The sequence below is a fragment of the Pristiophorus japonicus genome, chromosome 11, assembly GCF_044704955.1.
Source record: "Pristiophorus japonicus isolate sPriJap1 chromosome 11, sPriJap1.hap1, whole genome shotgun sequence".
NCBI lineage: Eukaryota > Metazoa > Chordata > Chondrichthyes > Pristiophoridae > Pristiophorus > Pristiophorus japonicus.
The window spans coordinates 171,652,034-171,673,072 of record NC_091987.1 but is presented as its reverse complement, the minus strand read 5'-3'; the positions used below and the strand labels follow the sequence as shown (position 1 = coordinate 171,673,072).

Genomic DNA, 21,039 nt, shown 5'->3' with positions numbered 1-21,039 from the left:
CAAACTCCAGAATAGAAAGGCACATCATTTACAGCCTGGTTGAACCCGGGAGAAACAGCGAGGAGAGACATTTTCAACCAATCTTCCATAAATCTAATTTATTGCCAAACCTTGCCACTTGATCAAACCTATTTAAGCTACCCTGACCATAACTGCAATGAAATGGGGTGTGGAGGGGGTGTTTCTGTTGGGGTTCTCAGTTAGATCATGAATAGCTGTGTGTATGACTGCCGGCTCTTCCCCCAGAGCTGGTGCATGTTTGGAGCTGATTGTTACACTGGCCTTGCCTGGCTGGGACTCGCTGCTGCCACAGAGCAGGAGCAATAAGCGCACACTCCTATTAATTAAGGAGACAATGAGAGATTTTTTCTTTCTATCAATAGTGAGTGAAGCAGATTGCTTTCCCTTTGTACGGGACACCACCTGTCTAGCAGTGAGTACAGCCAGCCGCCCTCCCCCCGAGTCCACCAGCTCCATCTCTCCGCCTGATGGGATATTTGTTCAGCCTCCACTTGGACAAATAACACAGCGCGGGTTTGTAGAAAACCTATTAAAGCATCATACGGTGGACTTTGATTAGCTTTTGTCTGAGTAATGCACCTTTTAATTTAGAATTCAGGTAGAGGCGGCGGGCTGCTGAATAAAAGCGAGTGGAGTGTGCATTGTGTCGCTCACACAATACACGCACCTGCACACGGCACTAATAGTGGCCGCGTCAGGAGGAGGCTGGGGAGATTTCTGCGGCAGTCCAAACACTGATCCATTCAGTAATGTTTGGGGATTGTCTGTATAGAGCATCCTACTCCCCTGATGAAACTGATCGTTTCTACTGTCTGACCTTGAAATCAATTTTCATATGTTATTTGCATATCCGACACAAATCCCAGTTTAGAACAATAATAATGAATCATTTCCTTTCCCAGGCTTCTCTCCTGAAGATGTTGAATCTTGGCTACTAGGTGCTTGAGCTCACCGCCACATACCTTGGCCATATAAAAGTAGAGAGTGGGAGAGATGGCTAACAGTGCAACGTTCCTGATGCTGTTCTCCCATGATATTGGTCTACGCACTTTCACACAATCATAGAATCATACAACACAGATGGAGGGCATTCGGTCCATCGTGTCTGTGCCGGATTTTTGAAAGAGCTGTCAAATTAGACCCATCTCCCTACACTTAAACCACAGCACTGCAACTTTTCTCCTTCTAGTATCTATCCAATTCCCTTTTGAAAGTTATTATTGAATCTGCTTCCAGCGCCCTTTCAGGCAGTGCTTTCCAGATCACAAAAACTCGCTAAGTAAAATAATTTCTCTTCATATCGCCTCTGGTTCTTTTCCTAATTACTTTAAATTTGTGTCCTCTGGCTACCAACTCTTCTGCCACTGGGAACATATTCTCCTTATTCACTCAATCAAAATCCATGATTTTGAAGACCTATATTAAATGTTTTCTTGTTAAGAGAGCTAAAAAGGAAAGGGAATCCACAATAAATGGTAGGATATTGAGAAGTGTAGCGTGCATATCCACAGATCCCTGAAGGTAGCAGGACAGCTAGATAAGATTAGCCGAGACATCATATATAAGAGCAAGAAGGTTATGCTTGAACTGTATAAGACACCAGTCAAGCCACAGCTAGGGTACAGTTCTGGTCACCACATTACAGGAAAGATGTGATCGCACTAGAGAGGATACGGAGGAGATTTACAAGGATTTGGCCAGGACTGTAGAATTTTAGCTCTGAGGAAAGATTGGATAGACTGGGGTTATCTTCTTTGGAACAGAGGAGGCTGAGGGGAGATCTAATTAAGGTGTATACAATTTTGAAGGGCATGGATAGAGTGGATAGATTTCCCCTAGCAGATAAGTCAATAACCAGGGGGGCTTAGATTTAAAGTAATTGGAAGAAGGATTAGAGGGGAGTTGAGGAGAACTAGATTGTGGTGGGGGTCTGGAACTCACTGCCTGGAAGAGTGCAAGGGTAGTAAAAGCAGAAACCCTCATCACATTTAAAATGTACTTGGATATGCACTTGCAGTGCTATAACTTACAGAGCTACGGACCAAGAGCTGGAACGTAGGATTCGGTTGCATAGCTCTTTTTCGGCCAGCACAGACATGGTCGAATGGCATCCTTCTGTGCCATTAGATCCTATGATTCTATCTCTAAGGAAAACAATCCCAGCTTCTCTAGTCTCTCCACGTAACTTAAGTCATTCATCCATGGGACCATTCTAGTAAATTTCTGCAGCCTCTCCAAGGCCTGACATGCCCAGAATTGGACACAATACTCCAGCTGTAGCCTAAGCAGTGTTTTATAAAGGTTTAGCATAACTTCTTTGCTTTTGTACCCTATGCCACTATTTATAAAGCCAAGAAGCCCCTTTTGTTTTTCTAACAGCCTTCTCAACATGTCCTGGTGACTTCAAAGATTTGAGTACATGCACCCCCAGGTCTCTCTGTTCCTCTACTCCCTTTAGAATTGTAATATAAGTAAGATTATACTGCAATAAGTGGCTCTGTGCTGTAATAAGTGAGACTGAGCTGCAATAAGTGGGACTGCCATTTGGTATAGATGGAGCATTTCTACTGGCCCAAGTGGAGTGCAGAGCTTCTGTGAAGGGAGCAGCAATGCTGGCCATCAATTCTTTTGGCACAGTTGCTTGTCCTTACAGGCCCGTGACATGTTTCCTACCTGCCGACCTGTAGGGGGCCCTCTCCAGTCCACACTTGATGTGTGACTTTCAGAAAACTGTACACACAAAATTGAAGCACATTGTAATGTACAAGAGGATACAAGATAATTTTAGGTTTAAGTGAGTTTATTTCATATATTGCCAGTGAACCTTCCGTTACACTGTTTACAATAAGTCAGAGGAGTTGCTGTTTGATAAGGACAGGAATATTAAATAATGTAAAGATATAAGTTTAGAGATACTTTAGTAAAATAATGGCCCAGATTTTGCACTAAATCTCGAACTTGCGGTCTGTCAATGTACGCATTGACAGGCCCATCCACTCCGCCACTGAAAACCTAACTGCTGGCACAGAGTTGGGCTATTTGCCCACTAACTGCCCAGCAATTACATATGGAAATGTTACAGCTGGTGGAAACAGGCCCAGGCTGAGGGCCTGTTTCCACAGTGTAAGGGGATACCTGAAAAAATGCTTTCAAAAAAATTTTATGACTTAAAAGCGATACTGAGAAGCAATCCTGGTGAATGTTAAAGCTGCAGGTTTAAAAAAAATAACATTTACATTTCATAACTTTCTGCACAGTCCACAGTATTTGTTTAGTCGTGGGAATAAGGAGTAATGAATTGGATTCCCACAATAAAAGCTAAATCTGTAATGTATTTTAAAGGCTGTAATAATCAAGCAATGCAGTAATTTAAATGAATAAAAGACAATCTGTTTTCTGATTGGTGGACTGGGCCCACGTGATCCCAGGTACGTTTCCGCACAGGTTGCGCCCCTGGGATCCGCAGGCAGTTACAGTACCTTCCTACTCGCAGCGTCACAGTGCAAATTTATGCAGGAGGGTCACCATCGGGTAGGTGTGTATTCTTTTTGCAGATCGGCAGCGTACTCCGGACGTGTGCCCCGACCACAATATTTGACCCAGTGTTTCTTTAAATTTATGCAGAGAGAAAATATGTGATGGTCATTTAAATCTGAAGTCTTTGCAAAAGTAAGGAGATAAAATAATTACTGTTAAAGTGTTGCCTGAGAGTGAGATATTCAGGAAAAGAGGAACAGCTGCAGAGCTGAGGATAAGTTTGTTACCTTGGGGTTGCAGATGCTGTAAGGACGGGACAGTGAGAGGAAGATTTTATTTGTGCTCGCAATGAGGTTGGTGGAGAGAAGTGAGTTAGGAGAGAGAGTGAGGAGCATGTCTGTGGAGCATAAGTTAGTAAGAAGTGCACAGCATTAATTCAGATATAGTGTTAATTCCTGATGTTAGCAAATAGTACCACCACCAACTAGCACCTGGTTTTTGGGTGAGCTGCGGAACTGGTCAAAACTCGGTTTATCAAATGTAGCCAGAGAGAAATGTGAGCACCAATCAAGATGGAGCACGTGACTTTGGGTAGTGGGGATCCGGGATGCAGGACAGACAAGTAATTAGGGAAAGGGACTCTGGAGAGGGGAAATTATTTTCAAAATGCAGATGCGTGCCATTCGGATTAAGCATAAAGTGGCACACCGGAGCTTAGGAGCAAGGCAAGAGAGACTTAGGAGAGAAGACTTTACAAGAATTAAAGCAGTATAACTGGAGTAGTATAATGGGAGTGGTAATAGTGTTAAAGTCAGAGAAAAAAAATGAATGACTTAAAAGCGTTACTGAGAAGCAATCCTAGTGTATGTTAAAGCAATGGGTGGGACAGTGAGACAGCAGCTCCAGAAAGGATTGGGAGGCAGCTAGGAGGATCAGGGCTGGCAGTCAGTCTTGTATTATAATTAGCCAGTCAGAAGTATATAGGCAACATTTGCCTATGTTGAAGTAAATTTGGATATGATTAAGCATGAACGTTAGAGAGAAATTTTATAGGAAGTGTGGTACAGGAAATATGTGACAACACATGCTGTGCTATATATCTTAAAATTTTTCCGGTAGCTCACTAAGTAAATGTATTCTCATAAACTTTCTTAATTCAACCTTTAGTCCTTTATTTAAACTGATCACCAACTGTGTTAAAATAATGCACAGAGGATTTATTTACATTAATGCATTAACCAGTGAGATACCGTGGAACATTAACCCTTATCGGTACTGCCACAAGCCCTCATTCAGGGCATCACCTTTAGGTCTGAGATACTTTATAAGGTGTAAAATAATGGATACCCAGGAGTCTGTGTGCTGCTGTCTGAATGGTGCTAACATTTTTTGAGTTAATTGGAAAGCTGGTTGTTTATTTGGAAAAACACATTATCCAAATGAGAACATCAAACATTTGTTGGTATAAAATCCTGGAGCTGAAAAAGAACTACAACGGGGAACTTGAAATCTTGGCAGTGAGGATTAATTTTACATTTCAATGTCAAACTGTCATTACTTGTGGCAGAGAGGGAGATCGACAGGGTGACTGGAGTCCCTGAATCCTCCTCTACTCTCTTGCTGCACGCTCTAATAAAGCAGCTGCTGACAGGCAGCCTGGGAACAGACATTTTGTGTTGAATTTCCCTTTCCAGTGACGTTGTTAAGTTCTGCTCCAGTGACCTCACGAACAGGGAGTGGAATTTCACACAGGAGACGGCGGCTTTTGGCAGGCCGCACCTGTGATCTCATTGCAGGAAATTTTCTGTCTTTTGATACTGAAGCAGAAAAATCAGACACCACAGTAAGTGAACAGATCTCCATCTCTCTATGAATTTATAGAGCCAGACATTATGATTGGCAACATTAGTGGACAAATGCTTAACTTGTTAATATATGTGGCTCTCTCAAAACAAACACATAATATGGTCCAAAATATTGAAACTACACAAATGATGGATAGATATATAGATAGATAGATAGATATATAGATAGATAGATAGATAGATAGATAGATAGATAGATAGATAGATAGATAGATAGATAGATAGATAGATAGATAGATAGATAGATAGATAGATAGATAGATAGATAGATAGATAGATAGATAGATAGATAGATAGATAGATAGATAGAGAGATAGAAAGAATTGTGATAAAAGGAGACTGGAAGACTGAGTGGTGCAGTGGGTTGGGTAATGCCCTTCCACATTTATAACCTGGGTTTAAATCCAGCCAGACTGATAGGATCATTCTTCTCTTTCTGTTGGTTGTAAGAGTCCTAAGTGAAATTAATTGGAAGCAGTCTCAATTTATACAAGGGGATTTGAGTCCACACCACACAACTTGCTGCAAGGATAGACCATGCTCAGACTGGGGCTGAAAGCTGGAACAGAGCCAATCCAGCTCGAGCATCCTATTAATGACAAGTTACATGGAGAATTTGATAGAAAGATTGAATTTATATAGGGCCATCCACAACATCAAGACGTCCCAAAGCATTTTATGTCCAATTAAGTACTTTTGAAGTGCCGTCACTGTTGCAATGTAGGAAACGCGGCAGCTAATCTGCACACAGCAAGGCCGCAAATCAGCAGTGCGGTAATGACCAGGTAATCTGTTTTAGTGATACATTTTTGCCAGGATACCAGGGAGAACTCCCCTGCTCTTCTTTGATCTAGTGCCACGGAATTTTTTATGTCCACCTGAGACAGCAGCCAGGGCCTCGGTTTAACGTCTCGTCTGAAGACGGCACCTCCAACGGTGTAGCACTCCCTCAATACTGCACTGAAATGTCAGCCTAGATGATGTGCTCAGTGCTTGAACCTACAAACTTCTGATGCAGAGGAGTGAGTGCTATCACTGAGCCATGGCTAACTCATCCAAACGAGAACTCTGATGCCACAAGTACAGAAGAATAGTTTCATCATGTCCATTATGACGTTCCCACACAAGCAGCATACTACCAAATGTGGGAGAGAGGGTTTTTCAAGGTCTTAAATTGTCCTAAAGCTTGTTGTGCAACCAGATTTAATCTGGTGTAATAAGAACATTGTTCTGCAATTGGGATCAAAATTTATAGCAGATGATATATTATATTTATGACTGTCAAATCTATAGTTTATTCAGTGACAGAGCCCCACTCATACATACACCGCAAGTAAATATTATTTGAAACACCATTTGCAGAGCCGGTCTAAAGGTTTAAAATTTCCTTGGAGCTACTCTCGCTCTGTTGGATCTGCGTGTGTAAACAGGGTTACTGTCCCACTTCCAGTGAAGTTACGGTGGCAGAGCAAGAGCAGCTCCAAGGTAGTCCCAGACCATCATCATCATCATAGGCAATCCCTCGAAATCGAGGAAGACTTTCTTCCACTCTAAAAGTGAGTCCAATACAGGAATTACAGTCTCTGTCACAGGTAGGACAGACAGTGGTTGAAGGAAAGGGTGGGTGGGGTGTCTGGTTTGCCGCATGCTCCTTCCGCTGCCTGCGCTTGTTTTCTGCATGCTCTCGGCGACGAGACTCGAGGTGCTCAGCGCCCTCCCAGATGCTTTTCCTCCACTTAGGGTGGTCTTGGGTCAGGGATTCCCAGGTGGCGATGGGGATGTTGCACTTTATCAAAGAGGCTTTGAGGGTGTCCTTGAAATGTTTCCTCTACCCACCTGGGGCTCACTTGATGTGTAGAAGTTCCGAATAGAGTGCTTGCTTTGGGAGTCTTGTATCGGGCGTGCGGACAATGTGGCCCACCCAACAGAGCTGGTCGAGTGTGGCCAGAGCTTCGATGTTTGGGATGTTGGCCTGATCGAGAACCTTGGCCTGACTGCAGACCACAGTATCAGTGAGTACTCTCCTGGACTGTACTAGTCACCAAGAGGGTGGGAGTTCATACATCACTTGACAGGAATGACCAATGATATTTCAGTTTAATACTGGATACACTTTTCATATTGTGCATATGTATTTTCTCTTGCCAAGTACAAAAAGTTCTAACTCACTTACAAAACAGTACCATGTTCTCCTCTATTTTTTATTTGTTCTGAAGACATGGGTAACACTGGGTCAATTGAAATTCTCCAGTTGCCCTGAGGAGGTAGTGTTGGTCCTTCCCCATGAACAGCTGTAGGTGGTTCTGGTGCTTCTACACTGGTGTTTGGTAGAGAATCATTTCTCATATTGTTCTGATTTGTAGCGGCTCTTTTGCCACTGAATGGTTCACCAGGACATATAGAGGGTATTAAGAGTTAACCACATATTGTGGGACTGGGGTCACATATGGGCCAGACCAGACCAGGTAGGAGGGGCAGGCTCATTTATGAACCAGTTGGGTTTTTACAATAAAAAAGCAGCTTTTATGGGCAGCTTCTGGTGCTAGCCTATAAATGATCAGATTTACTGATTTCACAACTTGCCATGGGGGTTGTAAGTTCAGTACCAAAATCATTAGGCGAGCAACACCTTGTCTTTGTTGCTCTGTAAATTTTTAGGGAAAAAGAACAAGGTTCAATGGTTTTTTGTGTGAAGGTTTAGTACCCAGTAGAGTGCAGGGTGTCCTTACTGGGAATTGCATCATGTCTATTAGGCCCATCTCACACCAGCCCTGGAAAGCATCAAAAAGAGAGCAGAAGATGTTGCAAGATCCCAGTTGAACCATATTTTCTAAGGCCTGTAATTCCAGTTCTAACCTGGTGTAGCAGGTACAAGCTGAAGAGTGGTTTTTAAGTCAAGTTTTTAAAATAATTCTCTTTTCTCCCCAGAGCTAACTGTGGCTGTGTGGGTGGGCAGATGGCCTATCCAACCAGTGCTATTGACCCTTCAGGGGCTCGAGAGGTGCTGAGGTTTACTTTTCCACTAGGCTCCCTCCCCCTCCAATGGGAATGCATGTTTCTGCCACAAGATCACCTCTTGGTGCCAGACATCAGACACTGAGTAATTTTGCCGATCAAATTAATGGCCTGTATCCCGGTGGCTCAATGTCCTGTTTCCTTGGCTCATATTTCACCTCACTGTGACACAGCGCCTGTTTGTCGCTGACAGAGTCCCATTTCTCTGTTGCTCAGTCTCCCCTCCCTCTTACTCAGTGACCCGCCTCTCTGTCACTCAGTGTCTCCCCTGTCTGTCACTCAGTGTCTTCCCGCTCTGTCACTCAGTTTCTTCCTCTCTGTCACTCTGCCTTCTGATCTCTGTCACTCGGTGCCTCCCCTCTCTGTCACTCGGTGCCTCTCCTCTCTGTCACTCGGTGCCTCCCCTCTCTGTCACTCGGTGCCTCCCTCTCTGTCACTCGGTGCCTCCCCTCTCTGTCACTCGGTGCCTCCCCTCTCTGTCACTCGGTGCCTCCCCTCTCTGTCACTCGGTGCCTCCCCTCTCTGTCACTCGGTGCCTCCCCTCTCTGTCACTCGGTGCCTCCCCTCTCTGTCACTCGGTGCCTCCCCTCTCTGTCACTCGGTGCCTCCCCTCTCTGTCACTCGGTGCCTCCCCTCTCTGTCACTCGGTGCCTCCCCTCTCTGTCACTCGGTGCCTCCCCTCTCTGTCACTCGGTGCCTCCCCTCTCTGTCACTCGGTGCCTCCCCTCTCTGTCACTCGGTGCCTCCCCTCTCTGTCACTCGGTGCCTCCACTCTCTGTCACTCGGTGCCTCCACTCTCTGTCACTCGGTGCCTCCCCTCTCTGTCACTCGGTGCCTCCCCTCTCTGTCACTCAGTGCCTCCCCTCTCTGTCACTCAGTGCCTCCCCTCTCTGTCACTCAGTTTCTTCCTCTCTGTCACTCTGCCTTCTGATCTCTGTCACTCAGTGCCTCCCCTCTCTGTCACTCAGTGTTTCCCCTCTCTGTCACTCAGTGTTTCCCCTCTCTGTCACTCAGCGTTTTGCCTGTGTGACTCCGTGGCCAATTTCTCTGTGCAGTGGCATGTTCTGCTCCAATACACTGCCATTGTGCTGTTGGTCCATTTATCTTTTGCCTCATTGGGTAAATGGGCCACTTAGTGTAGCTCTGAGCCATACAATCCACATTCAATCACTGATCTGTGCGGAGTTAGTTAATTTCATACAAAGGTAAGAGAGGATACTGGAATTAACTTTAGCATCTCTGGGCTTGAGATGAGGACAAAAACAGCCTGGACCCCACTGTGATCACTTGCTGACATTCATTACATAGCAAGTTGTTATGATCTGGGATTCGCTGCCTGAAAGGATGGTGGAAGCAGATTCAATAGCAACTTTCAATGGTAGACATATTTGCAATGCTATGAAAAAAGAGTAGGGTAGTGGAAATAATTGGATAGCTCTTTCAAAGAGCCGGCACAGGCACGATGGCCTGAATGGCCTTCTTCTGTGCTGTATCATTCTATGATTCACACATGAAAAGTGGCCAATTGACAGAGGTAGCAAAGGACAGTCCACACCCATGGAACTGGACCCAACCATTAGTCAGTGCATTTTTCAAAGAAAGCATGCACAAGGAGGGGTGTGGTGCAGTCCAGATGCCGAACCTCAGCATAGTATTGAATGGGCTTGTGGTCTCCATGGACCAGCTAGAATACATGTTATTCACAGACATTAGACCATTGCTGCTGGTTGCAAACTGGCCTCAGCCCTGTCACAGTGATGCTGGTCATGGGATAATGTGCCCACTGACATAGAATCAGTGCGTGTGGATTAACAGGCAAGGAGGAAGCTCCACATGCTACCTTCAATCCTACAACCCTAAACCGTGAACATCAGACCCACAATGATAGGTTCCCTTCACCATAACAAAGCATTGCCAAAGTATTCCTAGAGGTTTCATCACATGAGCTTCCTGCCTGCAACAGCCCCTGCCAGTCAGACAGTTTTTTATCCCTATCTCCAATTTGCCTACAACTAATGCACAAATCTTTTCAAAGAAAATGAAAAATAAACATTCTTTTTAATGCCCCTGCGATGTTCACATCAGTGTCTAGGAGATTCCAGCATCCGCAGCATTTTGCGTTTGTATCTAGGAGATGAATCCTGGCTGCTCCTTACTATAATAGCACGAGCAATAACACATCACGCAAGCAAATTACCTGCTGCACGACTAGTCTTTACTGCTGAATATATCTAAACGTTTATGATCTGAATCTTAACGACTTATCAAAAACATTGACTAAAGAGCTGGGTGGGATCTCCTGTGGGAACCCATTCCAGCACTTATGTGTCTTGGGAGGAAAGCTATATTATAATGCTGTTTACTGTTTTCTAGTGTTGAGTAAATTTGATTCTCATCCCTAGTGACTGCTGCCGTTTTTAATTAGATAAGTAGGAGCAAAGCATGCCACGCTCTGATTAAGTACATCGGGGAATTGGGCAACTGAAAGTTCAACTATCTGAGCTTTGTTGTTGGCTCGAGCCTGTTTTTTTTTAATGTTTACTGACTGTCAGTGTTGACAGACCTGATCAAACTGAACTTTATTCTTCGAGCCTGTTTTACACCACCGAGATGGGACAGCTGCAGCAGTATACGGTCGCTGTACTTTTCAACAGGGATCTGTAATTGTTCTGGTATTTTGCTAGTATGGACATTTATAGACAGAAATGACTGCTGACTGGTTTCAAATCCTTGCTGTTGTAGATCAGAGTAGAACTGCCCCCGATGACCCATGCTCACCCATGGGTCCTGATACATTCTGTTAACTCGCACATGTGGCAATTTTTATGAGTGAGTCCAGACAGTGAGTGTTAAGCTCTACCATTTCTATGTCCGCTTTGCAGCAGGAGTCATTGATTAGTGACCAGGAATAACCTGGATAACTTATTCCTTCTTTAGCTTAGGGGAACTTCAGACCAATTGTAACCCGGACCTTCCGGGTTTCTCGATCATAACTCCTCTCTCCCCCTTCCCCCCCCGCCTCTCCACACACAACTTGCAAATCTCGCCCCAGTATATATCAGGTCCATTATCTGCACATTAAACATGTTTAAGAAAATGTAATATTGAAAGCTTTACTCTTTTCAATGTAACAGTTTCCGATTCCAAAATAAGCATTACAAGATAACAAAAATACTGTACGGTGACATTAAAAAAACGCATAAAAAATCACTATAAAACACCAGAAAACTGAAATCAGCTCCTACTGCCCCCAAATTGTTCGACATAAATTTACACCCATTCAGGAAACTCGCGTTCGCTCGACTTTTGCGAGGTGGCGGTCCTATTCTAATGAGCTAAGGGGGGTTAGTGGTTATAATTTTGGAACAGCTTAAAATTATCGAGGAAATGTCCGTGCAGCGATGAAGTCAATTAAATTAAAATCAGGTAAGATATAAAACGGGCTGCCTATTCGTGGTCATCCATTTTACAGAATCACGCAATATTAAAATTTACCCCCAGAAACGAGTTACAGGTTGGAATCTAAGCGATGGGTTTGGGGTGTGGCGGAGGTTTATATATAGAATAACAGATACCCGGGAGTGAGTTACAGGCTGGAAACTAATCGAAAGGTCAGGGATATAGTGAGTTACGGATTAGAGGCATGTTAAAACTCAATATCTAGTGATAGCTGTTGAGCAGAAAATTGGCAGCCAAAATTCACTTTTCTTACCCAGTGCCTATGGCTTGCTAACAGTTCAATTACATCCATGTCTAGACTTTAAATTGGAAGACCAACACCAAGGCTTATAGTACAGCACTCGCCAAAGGTTGAAAAGAGGAGGTAACTGAGTAATGATTAGGTGGCATCCAGCTTGGATTTTAAAATCTTGTAGATTGTAGAAGGGGGGAATGTGGAAGATAAGGATTTCATATTTAGTGAAAAGGATGAGTTATTAAATGAGATGATACATTGGGGTAGATGTTCAACTTGCCACCCAGGCATAAAACCTTCATTGCGGTTTGGCTGCTTATTCGGGAAATAGCCTGAATTTCATTTCCAATGGAAATACAAATCAGGCAGTTTCTCTAAAGCAGACTGATCCACGTTGTCAGTTTCCTGCATGTAAGTTGGTAAGTCGAGAATCTACCCCAGTGAATCGTGGTTTAAGCACAATAAGAATGCAGAGAGGAAGATGTTGGAGGTGTGTCTGTGCATCACACAGACTCTGTGCTGAAGTTCCCTTTAAATGAGGATTTATTTTTATAGAGCAACCTACACAACCTGTGGACATTGATAAAATATCATATTATTTTTAACACATTGAGACTGCATTGACCTCACCAAAACAAAAAGTGTGTTTCAGCTATATATCAAACTCTCCTATTAAAATGGTAGTTTGAAGGAAGCAAATTGAACTCACCTTCTTTGGCTGGGTGACGTGTTGACTGGTCAGTATGAGATGACGTGGAATAGCTTAGTGGAGAGCTACCTACAGAAGATATAGCAACCAGTTAATTAAAGACCTGCAACAAACATCCAATAGTATGCAAGTTCATTACAGTAGCACTCTGTAAAACTCCACAAATTGGCAGGATCACACTGGGTGCATGCCATCAAAATCCGAGTGAATCTTTCACAGCATTTGCAAATCACACACACCTCATAGCTGATGCACTGTAACACTGAATGATGAGATGTGGGATATGAGGCAGCAATGCAGGCAATTGCTAGCAGAAGTCAAAAAAGACTCAGTGCTTCAACAGATGACAAAATAAAATCACAAAGCATCTTAACTGGCTTGCGTTAAAGCTTCAAAAATACTTATAATATGGTAAAATAAGTTTAATAAGTGTCAGAAATCAGATGTGCTTTGGCCAGCAATGTGATATGATAAATATCACCCAGTAGGCTGACTATAACTCATGGCTTTGTGCTTTATCTAGACTGCTCTATTCTATCATTAAAACAAATTAGGTCAGAAGATGGAAATAAACAAGTTATTTTTATAGAATACCCTTTACATCCCACCACGGCAGCTAGGTAATTTAAATTCAGTTAATTATATAAATCTGGAATAAAAAGCTAGTATCAGTAAAGGTGACCATGAAACTACCGGATTGTGGTTTAAAAAACCCATCTGGTTCACTAACACCTTTTAGGGAAAGAAATCTGCCATTCTTACCCGGACCCACAGCAAATTGGTTGTCTCTTAACTGCCATCTGAAATGGCCTAGCAAGCCACTCAGTTATCAAAGAGGTGGTTCACCACCACCTTCTCAAGGGGCAAATAGGGATGGGCAATAAATTCCGGCTTTGCCAGTGACGCCCACATCCTGTGCATGATTTTTTTTTTAAAACATGCTAGGAATGTCACAAAGTGCATTACATCCAAGGAATTACTTTATTTCAATACATGTTTGGCAGCTAATTTTCACGCAGCAAAGTTCCACAAACAGAAAATCATTAATGAGCTGTTAATGGGGTGAAATTGGTCTATGCCACTAGTGCAAAATGGGCTCATAGTGAATCAGCCACCTGTTTTATGCTGTGCCCAGTTGAAGTCAATAGAAATGAAAATTGGGCGTGGTGTAGAACGATCTGCCGATTCACTCTGAGCCTGTTTAATTGCTACTGGCGCAGACCAATTTCACTCCCAATCTGCTTTTGGTGTTGGTTGAAGGTGGCTTGTAGATAAGGCCACTGGGAAAACTATTTGCTTTTCTTCAAATAGTGCTATGGGATCTTTTGCATCTACCTGAACAAGTAGAAAGGGCTTTGGTTTAATGTTTCATCTGAAAGACAACTCCTTCAGTTCTGCACTGATCTGTCAGATTAGATTGTGTACTCAAGTTCTCGTGGTGCTTGAATGCACAACCTTCTGACTCTGAGGTACCAACTGAGCGAGGCTGACATTTAAATAGATGGAGAATTCCCTTCAGTCTAGCTCTCTGGCTCTGATGTTCAGTATTCATTGAAGCCATTTTCAAATCCAGACTGTCTGGCACTGGCCTATCTGTATCATACTAGCAGAGACATCCAATAACTTACCAATGACAAAGTCGCAACGTGTTTACACCAGACTTAAATAACCCTCATCTTCTGAACCCCAATCAGGTGTTCAGTTTATTTTGCCACCTAGGTTTCCTTTAGGTAAATCATCCTATTTTAAAATTAAAAGTAACCCAACCTCCTTTTCTAAGCCATTAGCAGTTTCATGGGGAGGTATACAATACATCAGGGTTAATGGGTATAGTGTAATACGATGGAATGAGCCATTTTTCTTAAAGGAATTAAAGTGAGGTGACACAGGGCACCTCAGAGGTATGAAAGGGGACTAGATACAATTACCTTATTCCACACTCCACAATGCACGCAGCCACTGGGAATGACGGAGACACATAATAAATAGGAGCTGGAGTAGGCCAATTGGCCCTTCAAGCCTGCTCCGCATATATCTGCCATCCCAAAATATTTTGCTATATGTGCCCTTTCTCATAAAAAAATTATTGAATGGAAGCAGATGTCTCCATCACCTCATTTAATTACATACAGCAAAAAAATGCACCATTTAGAAAAACTAATTTAATCTAAAAGAGAGTTTGGGAATGATGAGTGTAACTGTTGTTATCACCACGAACTAAACCAAACACCATCCCTCCTACTACAAGACACAGCTGCTCTGCTCGATCCCACTTATCGTCCAACCCACCTGAAAAGAAACCACCCCAAATGGTCAATAGTAACACTTGCTCCCCTACCCACTCTTGCATTTGTATTGAACGAGGTGCTGTTTTATCCACCATCACTCCCACTCAGTAGAGAGCCCTAATCCATCAACCCCCACCTCAGAATGAAAACTTTCATAAACTCCCATCCAAAACTTCAATTGCCCCTAATGTCACCACAATTCGTTACACATGGTTATACCTCCGCACTGCACCTTTCATAGTGAATTCAGCTGCTGCAGCACTAGGACCTGTTCTAACCCTCTAGACTTCAATCAGTGCAATCCAATCACTTCACATAGAATTATTTACACAGTAGAATTAAATTGTAACTATGTGGCTGGGATGTGTTTTATTTCCTTTGAGGCCCATATTTTGGGGGTCTGGGGAATGGTACCGACTGTAAAACAGATGTGGGTGTGACTCCTTGCTCACAACACTTATCTTAATGCTGCACTTTAAATGCTTACTTGAATTTTGTTTTATTTTCATAATTTTGTAAGGCTGTAATTTCCTACCCAAGCCACACAGCACCCGTCACTAAGAACCTGGGCAAGCTTATACTGGCCCATGGCCAATGGCATTCTGGGCTGGCTGCCTGGAGATATGTGGCAATGAAGAGGAACCATAGGAGGACATAACTGGGCCCAAACTGTCACCCTCACACTGCATTAAAGACTGAGAGTACAGCAATCCAGAGATTAAATGTGCCTCACCCAGTGCCTCAGTGCCAAGCATGGATCTTCCATCTGCTATCACACCCCTCTTCAGAGTTTTTTCGTCTAGATTCCCAGAAGGATGGTGAAATGGCTTCAGGACATAAAGCTCAATTCCCTATTGTTGGTTTCCAATCTAACAGCCTAACTTCTCCAGAAGGGGGAGTTTGAGCCATATGTCATAAAGCAATATCAAAATATGGGAAAGGAACAATAAAAATGGGTTTTAAGAAATGGTTCTTTATCTAGTTATCTATCTGCCCATCTGTCTATCTATTTCTAACTTTCTATCTATTTCTCTTTTTTCTTTCTATCTTTCTCTTTTGTCAAAATGCACTAACTTCACAGTATTTTAAACAGATCTCTTAAAAAATTCTTTCCAAATCCTAGTTCCATGCTGCAACTAGTGTGGACCAACAAGCCAATCCCAGTGAACATAGGGAGAGAATGAGCAGCTCATGGTAATAGGCAAACATGCCTGGTGATATGTGAATATGGGGACATCACACACCTCCTAATGTGCATAGCATCCCAGCTAAATTTTTAAAAACTATTAAATGTGCTTCAATACTTATGTAATGCTATCTGGGAATGCTCCACCACTAATTGAATTTATTCTGTATTAAATGACTTTTCAGTAGGTCTGACCCAATAATAGATGTCAAGTTTGCATCAAAACACACATACTTCACTATCTCTGAGCACATCTCACACAAAATTCTTTCCAGATCTCAGGTCTGTCTGATTTCTCTTTGCTCCCATGTAGAACACATACTGAACTTATACCATTTCCTGCAACTGACCATGAGCAATGAAACAGGAGATAACGGGGGTGATTTTTGACAAATACTTTAGGTGCTAAAGAGGTAAAGGGGTGGCCAAGATGGGGTCTTAAGCTGCAATGCTGGTTTAACCTGCATTTAGAACAAGACACCATCTTGGTAAAGGAGTTCAAACCAGCGCTTGTAATAGCCATGTGGAGGATCGTTAAGGAGCTGATTGCCATTTAAATTGTTTGCTACCACTCATTAAAGAGGCTGCACGCCATTTTGGTGGATAAGGCTTCATTGAACAACCACTTCTAACAACAACCAGCCGAACAGAAGTAAATATGTCATTGCTGAGAATTACAAGTGCTACTTAAAGGTATATCACCTTTTACTGTTCACTTGTTGTTGGAGGTTAGAAACATATCAGAAGACGTTGTGCTATACTTTGTCAAGATGTCACCAATGCTTTATTAACATTTAATCTCGAAATTCTCTGAAACTTCACCTAAAAAGAGTGATTGCTGTGCTACTCTACCTTATTGGACACCTTATAGGAATCACCAGGAGAAAGGGCATGCTTGGTCATCGGCATCTTGCTAGGGGTCTCCCTTGGTCTGTAGGAGGAATGGGAGGAGGAGATGAGGCCAGGTAGAGCAGCACCAGCTGCTGCAGGAGAGAGGAACAGGAGGGCAAGATGGATTGCTTCCTCCCTGTTGCTACAGGACATCTCTCCTCCTCTGGCCCTCCTCCAACAGGACCACTAGTGCAGCATCCGAGAACCTGTGCACTCTCTCCCTCAGTCCATGAGCATCCTCTCCCTCAGTCCCTCTAACTTGGTCCTTCTCCCTCGGTCCCTCTCCCTCAGTCCCCCTCACTCGGTCCCTCTCCCTCGGTCCCTCTCCCTCGGTCCCTCTCCCTCGGTCCCTCTCCCTCGGTCTCTGAGCCACCCTGAAACCTGCCACTATGTGCCAGCCAGCCCACTCCGCAATGGAAGTGGATGCGTGGAGCCCACATTTACTGCTCCAGGAAAATTGCATCTAATCAGACAACCTGTTGTGGCGCCTCTGGACAAGTTCAAATGATAGGAAGCAACAATTCAGACCTAACTTGCGTGCGAAAACCAGGCTTTCAAACAGGTGTATCTTATTAGCACAGCACCCAGTTAGCACCTGTTTTCACCAAAATAACCCCAACTAGTTGAACTATGCCATTTTGTGGTACAAATATTTAATGCTATTGTATGAAATTTCTTTAGGGATATTAATAGATTAGAAACCAATGTAATGACATCTCTGTAAAGATAGTAGACAAAGTAATTTCATGAAAACATACAGCTTGATTTCTAGGCTAATATTTCTACGGTAATTGATCTCATGTGATATTGTTCATGGACAATAACAATAACAACAACAACTTGCATTTATGCAGCGCCTTTAATGTAGTAAAATAGCCCAAAGTGCTTCATAGAATCATTATCAAACATAATTAGGCACTGAGCCACATAAGCAGGTATTAGGAGAGGTGACCAAAAGCTTAGTCAAAGAGGTAGGTTTTAAGGAATGTTTTAAAGGCGGTGAGAAAGGTAGCGAGGCAGAGAAGTTAGGAAAGGGAATTCTAGAGCTTAGACCCCAGGCAGCTGAAGGCACGGCTACCAATGGTGGAGGATGTACAAGAGGCCAGAACTGAATGAGTGCCGAGATCTTGGGAGGTTGCTAGGCAGATGGAGGTTACAGAGATAGGGAGGGGCGAGGCCACAGAGGGATTTGAAAACAAGGATGAGAATTTTAAAACTGAGGAATTGCCAGACTGGGAGCCATTGAACAGGACTTGGTATGAGTTAGGATACGGTCAGCAGAATTTTGGATAAGCTCAAGTTTACGGAGGTTGCAAGGTGGGATGCTGGCCAGAAGAGCGTTGGAATAGTCAAGTCTAGAGGTAATAAAGGCATGGATGAGAGTTTCACGCCAGATGATCTGAGGCAGGGGCATAGATGGGCGATGTCACAGAGGAGGAAGTAGGAGCTGTTGGTGATGGAGTGGATATGGGATCGGAAGCTATCCGCGGGTTCAAATAGAACGCCAAGGTTGTGAATGGTCTGGTTCAGCCTCAGATAATAGGAAACATAATTTTAAAATATTAAACAGGCTATTAAAATAATTTAAATTATCATCAGTTACTTGTGTGTTCTCATATCAATTTATATTTAGAATATGGTTTGCAATCGTCAGCTTCCTTTTGTACTCAATATAAATCTTCATTTCCTGATTCCTCCTTTTACATTAAAATACATCTAGAAGAAAATCACATTCATCTTTCTATTAGCAACTTGTTTCTAAACTATGTACCTATCTACAAACAGCATAACTTGTGATTAAATCTCTTGAGTTTTTTATTAAAGCAATTGATATGTCTGATCAGTATTCCAATGTATTTTTATGGATTATCTAGGACCAGTGCTACAGCAATGAGCAGCACAGAGTCAAGAACATCAAATGGCCCGGAGTTCAATCATGAGATGAGCTATGGAGAGGAGACTCAGATCAGGAGTGTGTGGCTGGAGCAGACTTTATCTGGAGAGGGGAACAGATTAAATGAGCTTATAAATTGGTGAATAAATTTGAGAGTAAGTGACGAACAGAAGGAGTGAAGTCTGAAGCTTGCAGCTGCTGAGGGGTCAGAGTCAGAGATTAGAGACGTCCAAGGCATGGAGCCATACACTGACTACTGGAAAATGGAGACTAAGATGTTTGGTTATGCTGCTCCAGCCTCAAGGTGGCAAGTAATTGTTAGGATTGGAAGGCGGGGTGGGCAAATTTATGAATATTTTCATGATTTGTCTGTGAACTTTTGATTTTTTGAATGTGTTTATTATGTTGTAAATGGGCGTAACAATGGAGTGGGTAGGGAACTGTCTTGGCAGCAATATGTTGGAGGTTTTTTTTATTAGAATATGATTGTGTATATTTTTTGGCTGTAATGTGATGGAGGACAAACGTAATATGATTGGTGAATAGCAAAATTGGAAAAAAAATCACGTAAGTGACCAGAGACTTAAAAATGTAAGTAACAAAATACATATAGACCAATAACGCAGCAGTCACGATGTACATGACAGCACAGAAGGAGGCCATTCAGCCCATCATGCCTGTGCTGGCTCTTTTAAAGAGCCATACAAATAAACCGACTCCCCGGCTTTTCCCCACAGCCGTGCAACTTTTTCCTTTTCTAGTATATACTTGTCTTATTTATTGAGTAACAATTTGTCAGATATCTTATACTCCTGTAAGAAATACTTGTCACACAATGACTTGTACTGGAAAATCGATATGTATCTGGGTGTATGTGTGTTTGTATCTTAAATTTCTTCAATGTTTTGAAGTATGATGATGCATGCTGTATGTTACACCACATTTTGACTTAAAATGATGAATAAATGAGAGAATCAAACCCTAAGATTTAGAATGTTTTCTGTGAGATTTAGAAAATGGGTCCAAAACAGCAAGTGAGTCACCAACTCTCAGGGAAAGTTGGCATGCCTGACGTCAGGACGAGTGGCGAAAGAGCTGCATTGTGGGGGAGACGATCAGTTTCAGTGTAAAATGGGTTTGGTGCAGGAGTTTCCATCAATATAGAGGACAAGAATTCACTTAGAGAAGCAGCTCTTCGTATTGGAGAGGGAGGACACCCAAAAACCATACTTTAAGAGCATCACACCCAGGTAAACAAAAATATTCTCTGATGGTGATAAGGGGTAGCTAGGTAAATACATGAGGGAAAGGGGAATAGAAGGATATGGTGTTAAAGTGAGATGAACTAAGCTGGGAGGAGGCTCCTGTGGAGCATAAACACCACCATAGACCTGTTAGGATGAATGGCCTGTTTCTGTGGTGTAAAATTCGATATAATTCTATGATGCATTTAGAATTGAATTGCAGAATATCTATGTGTTTGGTGAATGCAATTCTATAAAAACTCTGCTCCCTTTAAATGAAACTCACCAGACTGTTGCCTCTGTGTTATTATACTTTCTGAAAGAACTACCAGAATAATATTGTACTGTAATAACGCCACATGTGGAAGCATGATTCTGCCCTGTCTAATTAGCCTCTCTCCCTGCACCTTTTCTTTTTGTTTTATAGAGACTACACTCCTTCAGTTGAGCAGTTTGAGGAATTGGCTGGTCCTGTCTCTTTAAGTTAGAGAGAAGCCAACGATTAAATTGAGTTTTTAATCAAATATTTCAAGTTGTAAAGCATTCTGTTACTGACACATTGAGACGTTCACTGATTCTTTTTGCGATTTGAGCTGAATACACCTCAGGTTAGGGTGCACAGTTTGAAAGAAATAGTCCCAGAATAACAGCAGGAAATGTATGGTTTATTAGGGAATTGGAACGGGATTTAACACTATGGCGCATCAGTGCACACCAATTCCGAGCGAGCTGACCATAAGCAGAACCCAACTACT

At 42.8% G+C, this 21,039-nt stretch overlaps 1 protein-coding gene across 5 annotated transcripts in view; it reads right to left on the bottom strand.

The window, feature by feature from the left end:
• The window catches only part of fli1 (Fli-1 proto-oncogene, ETS transcription factor), a 72,368-nt gene that overhangs the window by 36,755 nt on the left and 14,574 nt on the right, over positions 1 to 21,039 (bottom strand). For all 5 annotated transcript variants that reach the window (XR_011595921.1, XM_070894266.1, XM_070894265.1 and 2 more), the window contains one exon: positions 12,782 to 12,850. Coding sequence is in view for 4 of the 5 variants with exons in the window: in XM_070894266.1 (XP_070750367.1) it covers positions 12,782 to 12,850 (69 nt within the window). In the remaining variant the exon portion in view is untranslated. The remainder of the gene's footprint in view (positions 1 to 12,781; positions 12,851 to 21,039) is intronic.